General features: G+C 33.6%; 1 protein-coding gene and 4 pseudogenes across 5 annotated transcripts, besides 3 other annotated features; all 5 read right to left on the bottom strand.

The window, feature by feature from the left end:
• Positions 1-3110: 3110 nt before the first annotated feature.
• Positions 3111-3197: a mobile genetic element.
• Positions 3198-4036: 839 nt separating this feature from the next.
• Positions 4037-4426: a mobile genetic element.
• Position 4427: 1 nt separating this feature from the next.
• Positions 4428-9349: a mobile genetic element.
• TVAGG3_1061980 (uncharacterized protein) lies at positions 4609-4935 on the bottom strand (the record flags this gene model as incomplete). The annotated part of the gene is made up of 1 exon (XM_053888391.1): positions 4609-4935. One exon carries the CDS (start codon positions 4933-4935, stop codon positions 4609-4611), a length of 327 nt encoding a protein of 108 aa, XP_053744480.1.
• TVAGG3_1061970 lies at positions 5549-5827 on the bottom strand (annotated as a pseudogene). Its single transcript has one exon. A coding segment is annotated over exon 1 (279 nt).
• Positions 6014-6643, bottom strand: TVAGG3_1061960 (annotated as a pseudogene). Its single transcript has one exon. A coding segment is annotated over exon 1 (630 nt).
• Positions 6788-7432, bottom strand: TVAGG3_1061950 (annotated as a pseudogene). Its single transcript has one exon. A coding segment is annotated over exon 1 (645 nt).
• On the bottom strand, positions 7460-7813 carry TVAGG3_1061940 (annotated as a pseudogene). The gene has a single exon. A coding segment is annotated over exon 1 (354 nt).

The raw sequence follows: 9349 nt of genomic DNA, 5'->3' as shown, positions 1-9349 counted from the left end.
GGGAAGAAATTGAGCTAATACAAGTTGACCTTTCATCTTCTCTACAGACTGCGTTAAAAAATATAGAAGATAAAATAAATTCATGTTATGCAAAATATGCTGATGAATATGCAAATACCGAGAGCACACTTTATGTGAGAATGTATATGACAAACAAAATTCACAAGTGTCATTTCAAATCTACGAAGACAATCCAAAGAAAGACGAACAAATATATACAGAATTCACTGCAATGTCATGGTATTATGCAAGAATGTTAAATCAGAAAGTCGAACTTCCTTAGCAAATATTTACAGTCGATATGCAAGAGATGAACCATATTTATTTTAAAGATGTTTTCGACCCAGCTGCTATTATTGTTCATGCTTCATTTCTGGCGCCCAAAACTCTTTCTTATGCTTGGGCAAATGACTTTTACGAAAAACCTACAAAGTTATACGAACCACCAAGTGGAAGTATTTCAGACTTTCAAGTATGGTTACTACAGATGGAAGAAAAAGAATAATTCCATTATACCATGCGTTTTACTTAGAACTTAGTTTCATATATAACTACTATCGAACGGTAAAAATATAATTTTTTAATACGGTTGAGGTGTTGGATTTGGTTGCCACTAGACTGTGGTGCAGGTTCAGGCTGTTGTATAACAGGAGCTTGTTCTTCTGGTTCAGGGTCTTTAGGTATAATACCAACAAACTGACCTACTCTTTACCAATATTTTTGACACCGTTCCAAATTCCTCTTCCTACGGTTTTTATTCCATTCCATATACCTCTTCCAACATTTCGAAAGAAGTTTCCAATACTACTGAAGAAACCCATTTTACTATATGTAAAAATCTAATGTCCGCCTAGTTCTCTTACGTTCCTGTTGAGTTCCATAGCATTCTTTAACTGGAGCTCATACATTCGTTTCTCCTCTGGTAGAAAACATATTCTGGGTCAACTCCTGTGTTCGCGTCATCTGCATAAAGTTGTTTATATCCCACTTCAGGGTTTGTATAAAACTCTTTCCATCTCATATTTGCATACCATGGTGGCAAACCTAACGCAGCGTCATTTGACATGGCAGTTTGCATTTGTACATCTGTTGGCACTTGACCATAGTTTGCCATTGCAGTTTGTATTCTAACTTCATTTGGAATATTCTCTGGGTTTGGTTGTCCAGGTTGCTGTGCATTCGCTAAGTTCTGTGCGTCCATTTAATATTAGATAAAAATATCTCTTACGAGTACATATGCTGAACATTTGCAGGCATTGGTTCATCTTCATACTCTCTGTACTTTTCTGCCACGTCAAATAAATAAATGACACAATGGAAAAAACCTAAAACAAAGTAGTCCTATTTCAAACCCACATTTACTTACTAATAAAATTTCTTTGTTATGACACTTTCTCCAGTTTATAGGACCTCTCTCATATTCTATCTTGTCATATATAAACTCATAGTCATGTATGTCCTCTAACCATCTCATAACGGTTTCCAAACCACTTTTATCGGATGTAAAGTAAAAGCATGGATGGTTATGTAAAACGTCTAAAGTTTCTAAAGAGTCTCTCAGAGTCCAGTCTACTTGGTATTGAAAATCCCATGTGTTATAGAACGGCGGGTCCACTATAAAGAAAACATTTTCCTTGTCTTTATATTTTTCATACAAATCTGTCCAATGACATCTCACAAACTCTATACCCTCAATATATTTTTCTATGTCCTCTTTGAAAACATTTGTATAGTTAAGATATAAAACTTTTGACATAAGTGTTTCAATGTCATGAACTCTTATAGCACCACTATATAATAGTCTAGCAGATATACTATCCCAGTCTATATATTCTGCTTTTTTCAAAACCTCTCTCACAATATTTTTCTTATCTAATGGTATACGTTCCATCTTACCTATAGGTATCTTTTCTTTTAACTCTTTCAATATGTTGTTTGTGTCTGGAATATGTTTGAGACGGTCCATATAGTTGTCGAAGTCATTGCATATAATCTTTGAGTCTGGGAATATTATATGGCACAAATGGGATATATAGAAACTTCCACCGAACAAATCTACAAATGTTAGACCATTCGGTAGTTTCTTAAGTTCTCTCAATATAATATCTTTACATTTACTCTTATTTCCAAAGAACGGTAACGGTGGTTTTGTAAAATTCATTTATATATAATAATAAAAATGTTTTTACCCGAAAAGTGACAGAAAAGTGACAAAACATTTACGAAGAAGTCTTGACAAAACATTTTACGAAGAAGTCTTGACAAAACATTTTACGAAGAAGTCTTGACAAAACATTTTACGAAGAAATCATGAAAATTCAAGAGGTGAGAAAACAGGTGAGAAAACAGGTGAGATCTCACCTCTTCACCTAAAATATATTTTTGTCTGATTTTACGAAGAAGTCTTGACAAAACATGTACGAAGAAGTCTTGACAAAACATGTACGAAGAAATCATGAAAATTCATGAGGGTAGAAAAGAGGTTAGAAAAGAGGTTAGATCTAACCTTCTACCCTAAACTTTATTTTTGTCTGATTTTACGAAGAAGTCTTGACAAAACATGTACGAAGAAGTCTTGACAAAACATGTACGATGAAATCTTGACAAAACATTTACGATGAAATCTTGACAAAACATTTACGAAGAAGTCTTGACAAAACATGTACGAAGAAATCATGACAAATTCAAGAGGGTAGAAAAGAGGTTAGAAAAGAGGTTAGATCTAACCTTCTACCCTAAACTTTATTTTTGTCTGATTTTACGAAGAAGTCTTGACAAAACATTTACGATGAAATCTTGACAAAACATTTACGAAGAAGTCTTGACAAAACATGTACGATGAAATCTTGACAAAACATTTACGATGAAATCTTGACAAAACATTTACGAAGAAGTCTTGACAAAACATTTACGAAGAAGTCTTGACAAAACATTTACGAAGAAGTCTTGACAAAACATTTACGATGAAATCTTGACAAAACATTTACGAAGAAGTCTTGACAAAACATTTACGATGAAATCTTGACAAAACATGAAAACATATATAATTTGTGAAAAGCGACACATTATATATAATGTTTTCGACCCAGAAGACTAACAATTTTCCGAATAAAAACTTCATTTATACTAAACATCAACAGGGCTAGAAGGCACGAAGTGCCTGGAAGCCCCACTTCCTTTTTTTTTTTTTTTTTTTTAATTTTAATAAAACAATAAAGGTTAAATAAATAATAAAGATTTTTATTTTATATCAGTATTGAGAAGAAGTAACAGCTGACACTCGGTAAACAACTTCTTTATGTCTAGAAAATTCTATCTTGCCTTTTATTTTTTTCTCGCTGTGAAACGTATTCGGTCTTTTTTTTAAAAATTAATTTTTTGTTAGAGATAAGAGCTAAAACTCGGTAAACAACTTCTTTATGTCTAGCAAATTTAACATTCGTCTCCCATTTTTATATATTTGGTTTAGAATGTTCGAAAATGCGTAATATGGTCATTCATATTAATTGAAAAGAACCTTGAATTAATTCAATCTGATCTCACAAAATATTTTAAATTACAAACTTTGTAGTTTGAATAGATAATTAGTATTAAACTCAAATAACTAGTTTATTTTTGAATAAAAATTATTTGAATTTATTTAATTTTGTGAATTTTCCTTCAAAAATCAAGTTTAAATATCTTATTTGCCATATAATTATAAATACAATATGTAAGATTTTATGGTCGACAGATGTTTTGCTGTCGAAAAGCTTGTCTCGAATATAGATAGCGAAATCGCTAGACATTTTCTAAAAGATAAAAATTTTAATTTTTCTAAAAATATGTTAGAAAAAAAGTTTGCTGACATTGACAAGAAATTTGAGAATGTTTTAAACAAGAACAAGAGGAAGTTAGAAAATGCTCAGATAAAACCCATACATGACAAGTTCTTATTTGCTCAGAATGGTATAACAGGTCTAATTGCACCACCTGGGTCTGGTAAGACTTTCACTTATCTTAAAATGGCTGCACAACAAAAGAACTAGATGAGAAGAACCCATTTTATGAGTTAGTTGTTATTTGTAGTACTTCTGGTCAATTTGACCAAACCGTCAATTCGTTCAAAGATATTATAAAGAAGTCTAAGTTAGTATGTATAAAGGATACTGAGTTGTTAGATTGGATAAAGAAGTACCAAAGAAGAGTTTTGAAGTATAATGCTATAAATGAGTATATAAATTCTAAGTTTAAAGACCCAAATGAGGAAATGCAGAGAATATTAGAGAAGAAACACTTCAGAAACAAACAGAAAGAGATAGAATACATTTCGAAGAAATTGCAATCGTACGATTGGAAGACTTACCCTCATAGATGTCTTCTTATCTTAGATGACTTTGCTTCTCATCCTTTGTTAAAGAATAGAGAACAAGATATGTGTCGAATTCAGTTAGTATACAAGTCTCGTGTACGGAGGCACTGCGTTCCACCATACGCAATACTTGTGAATTTGACACTTTACAAAACCGTTAACGTATATTTTACAACACAAACACAAACACCAACTTAACCTTAAATATTTATAAAGCCGCCAACCACTTCACCTCACTACTGTAAAAATAAACGTTCTCACTTACAAAAGTATTGCAACTCTTCCCATTGCTGTGCTTCACACAATAGTTCATATTCTTCAGTATCGCTGCTGTCGCTCCAATCGTCAGAGTCAAAGTCACTGTCAAAATAAATGTTAGTAAGTTTTGACAAAGCTAATGAAACACGTTTACCGTTTGTATCGTATGCTTGTATAAACTTTCCATTCTTCATTCCTTCATAAACGCTCAAACTAACTTTACCCTTTCTCCCTCGTATCTGATAGAATGTATTTTCACGAGGAACGAAGAACAAATTCTTGAACTCATGACCGTTGTAGTTTGTTATCTCAATAGTTTTCGTCATTTATATAAAAATAAAATAAAAAATAAACTTAAAAATTAATGATATCACCACCCTCACACGTATGAAAACATAGCACAAAAATAAATTTAGGTGAAGTGGTGAGATCTCACTCTTTTTTCACCTCTTTTTTCACCCTGTTGAACTCATTGCTTTATAACTCTCTTCCTTTCTCCAACTCTTCTAGCTTCTTCTTAAGTTCAGCAATGTTGTCCTCATGAAGTTTAATCTTTCTCAAAATTCCTTCTTATCTAATGGTTGCTTTATCTTTCTAAACTGAACTCTACCATCCTTCATAGTATGAATGTAAAAACCTTCTGGAATAGTTCCTGATTTAATGTATTCTACCAAAAACTTTTGTTTCATTGCTTCAGTGACTTTATTTGTCATTTCAATCAAATAAAAATTTTAATATTAAATAAAAATAACGTTATTTTTTCAGTAAGGAAACGCAGGAGTTTTACGATTTATTTGAGGAGTAGGTTCTGGTTTAAATGTTGGAGTCGGTTTAGGAGTTGACTTTTGAACAGGAGTTTGTACTTCCATAGGTTCAGGAGTCATTGAAGTTTGCTTGTGAAGGCGTTGGTTTTGGCGAAGGTGTTGGAGTTTGTTTAACTTCAGCTACTTCAGTATTATTTACAACATTTGCTTTATTTCTTTTCAACATCATAACTGCTCCTGCTGTAGCTAGCAAACCTAGTGGGAGACCATATTTTATATAAGGACTTGACCAAATGCTATTTTTGACAGGAGCTGGTGGAACACCTAACCTTGGTGAGACTGCTCTTTGCCATTGTGCAGCTCGTAAGAAATATTCAATAGGTGCTCCATAATCGTTTGGTAAAGTTTGTTTCATAGATGGTGAAGGTTCACGAGAGCTTGATGAAGAACTCATTTATAAGCTTTAAAAATAAACGTTCATCCTTTATTCCTCACTGTCGTCCGTAGCTAAGTTATAGTCATCTAATCTTATTATGGGGATGCCATTAGCACGCACCTGAATGGCAAAGCAACAATCCCTCATAAATCCAATAAGTGGCTTTGGTACATTTTCAGTTGCTAGTTCAATAGGTCCTTTAACAGACAATTTGTATGTTATTGGAGCAGTAGATGTTTGACCTTGCTGGAAGCAAAAGTCCACTTCTGTTGGAAAACCACATAAGAAATGTGTGTTGTCATAGCTATCCCATTTATGTTCCACACTACCATCATCCACCAATGACCTCATAACATCTTCATTAAATCCTATCATATCATTGTTTGTATTGCAAGCGTTCGCAACCATTTCATAAAATACAGGTCCATATGATTTTTCAGGTTCTGCAGGCATATTTCCATAAGCTCCCATGGAAAGCTGAAGATATTTAAACTTAGGGTTCTCAAAATTAACATAATAGTTGTCTTTCTTTCTAAATAGTGCCCAAATACTTTTAACATTAATAGGCGTATAAGCTGCTGTAAATGTTGCACTTGAACTATCTGTATTCTTTGAGAATGAACCGTCCATAGGAATCCAATCCATAACTTTAACAGGAAAACATAAAGCCTCGTTTGTATAATGTTCTACAAGTTCTGTATAAATGTTAGGGTCTAAAGAGAATGACTTTGGATGAATGAAACATTCATTAAAATCCATCTTTGTTCGAAATAGTTGCTGGGTTACAGTTGTAATAGTAACTGTTCCACTAGCTTCTACTGCCTTCGTTATCATAGTGAATGGTTCATTCCATGGAACAAATTTATTTGTCGGTGGATTTGAATCTGAAGCAAATGCAACTTTAAGAGTTGGATTGAAAGCAATGATATCATTTACAGATATAGATGTGCATTGTAAGGCGTCGCTACTGAACTTTACTTTAAGCTGAATGTTTCCTGCAAAAGCTGGAATAAATCGAATAGCTTCTAATGGAAGGAATCTTCTAACAGGAATTCTTAAACGAAGCTTAAAATCAAATGATTTTCCTGCTGTAATTGGACCACTAACAATTTGTCCTGTTCTGCATGTTCCCGAATGACTCCATACATCTTCATGTCGAGTCTTTGAGAAAACATCTACTTTCTTTATTTGTTCGGTAGTTTGTGAGTTTGAAGTTATATATGCTTCTTCTCTTGCGTTGTCTTGAGAATATACGATACGACCATTTGCAAGGATTTGATATCCAGCAACTGCATAGAAAGCGTCATCGAAACCAATCCAAAATCCTGGTGGGTTTGTTTTATTGGAACCTGAACCAATTTCTTTATCTACAATAAATTGACCTTCCATTTTATACGTAATGAATGTATTGTAAAGGTCCAACATATTTTCACCAGGAGGTGAGAGATTGAATGTTACCCATGTGTTATCTTTAGCAGTTCCAGGTTGTGATGGAATCTTTGCGTCAGAATATTTTCTATTAGTGTCACCAATTTGAACTGCATTGTCTATGATATCGAAATATGAGCGAATCTGATGAATATGCTCTGCTGGAGTAAATTCGTTTAACTGTTCGTTCTGCATGTATTTACTTCAGATAAAAATATCTATTTACTTCATTATTCTCACTCTTCTTCTTGGCATTCGTGGTGGAAGTTGTTTCTTGACATTTTCAATGAACTGTACATTCTCTTTTGTCTCAACTTCTTTCACTGGCGGGTCAGGGTTCTTTGACTCGGTTTGTTTTTCAATGAAATTCACGAACTTTGCAATAAGCTCTTGGTTCGTTATTGAAAGTACATCTGGCTTCTTTTCTTCTGGTTCTATTGACTTTTCAGTTTGAACAGAAGGTTTTATATGGGCTTCGTGGACTTCACCCTTGCCATACACCTTAATGTTGTCGCTTTCTGCATTCGCTAATGGAACCTTTCTTTTTCTTACGTATATTTTACCATCTTTACTCTGACTTACGTAATAGAAAGGATGTTGTATTCCTCTTGCGTCATTTAATATAATAGACTCTCGCTCTGATTTTGACAAGCTCATTTTACATCGGTTAAAGTTTTAATTTTGTTTTTTATCTGCAGTCAAATGACTCAGACAAGCCCTACGGACAAGACCCAAGGGTCATAGATGTTGAAGCATTGAAGAAAGAAATTCGTGAGCAAATTTTATCCGAACTGAAGGAACAAAAACAAGAACAAAAGCCAGAGAGACCAAAGAGAAAACTTAGTGAAAAACAACTTGCTGCATTAGCTGCTGGAAGACAAAAGAACCCACGTTTGCTGGCGAAAAAGCTAGAGAAGAAGCTGAAGCAAAAGCTAAAGAAGCTGAAGCAAAGAAAGAGTAAATGGTTTATTTTTATCCGAATTAAATGTATAGACAAATACCTTTATCTGTTGCGTTCAGTAGTGAAAACCCTGACGTCAAAATAAAGGGGAACAGAGTAACGTTTAAGTTTCCAACAGACTGGATTGTGAACATAAATGAAGAGAAGTACATTGGCATAACATCTATGTATATAACACGTGCTTTCAGAAAGGTTGACTTTATACTTCAAGTCGAGATAGAAAATGACGAACAGTCTTTAAGCGCCCAAAACATTCACATATACAAATACTTTAAAGACGATACAACATTGTTGCAATGTATGATTTCATTTAATGAGATGTTCGAGAAAAAGTTCAACATTGAAGTACAAACTTTACAGCCTTTACGTGAGTTTCTTGCACAACTGAAAGAAGAAGGTAGTCAGCCACAACTTATAGACTTTCATTATGAATTTAATGAAAATGAAGATGGAACTCATGACTGTCATTTTGTATTCTCACCATTCAATGAAGTCGCTAAAAAGAAAAAAATCCATTACGTATAAGATTTCAAATCTCTGAACCAAGTGATGATTTCAAGAATGTTTTCAATTATGATGCAATGCTTCCGAGGAAAAATGAATTTTCAAAGATTGTAACACCTGGCATTTGGGATAGAAAGCAAGCTATATTATATTCAAACTTAAGTAAGGGAGTTGAAAATGAGTTCATTGGTCATACAAGAACTTCACCACTTCCTAACCCTAAATACTATAAATTAACTGGCTTCAATCGTGAGTTTTGGATAGACATGTTCTCCACTCATGACCATAACTGCCCAGTGTTCTTACCTCCAGACCATAAGGACTGTCTCTACATTGAAGCACAACTCTTAAACTCTACCATCGCAGTATTGTAAAATCTACGCTAGCTTTATTTTTATCACGAATGACCTCATTCTGACAAAAATAAATGACCTCATTCATGACCTCATTCATGACCTCATTGCTGACAAAAATAAATGACCTCAGAACTTCAACTTACGAATAAAGCTTGTTTTAGTCGTTATTGAGAAGTTAAACTTTTCAGCAAAGCAAGGTTGACATGACTTACATAAGTCAAATCCAATCTCTTGACCGTCATAAAGTGCTTTATAAACTTCATAAACATGAACTCAGAGTCTTTGTCAAAT

The sequence above is a fragment of the Trichomonas vaginalis genome (assembly GCF_026262505.1).
Source record: "Trichomonas vaginalis G3 chromosome Unknown ctg_9, whole genome shotgun sequence".
Taxonomy (NCBI): domain Eukaryota; phylum Parabasalia; order Trichomonadida; family Trichomonadidae; genus Trichomonas; species Trichomonas vaginalis.
The sequence above is the reverse complement of the archived record's forward strand: the minus strand, read 5'-3'. Positions and strand labels throughout refer to the sequence as shown.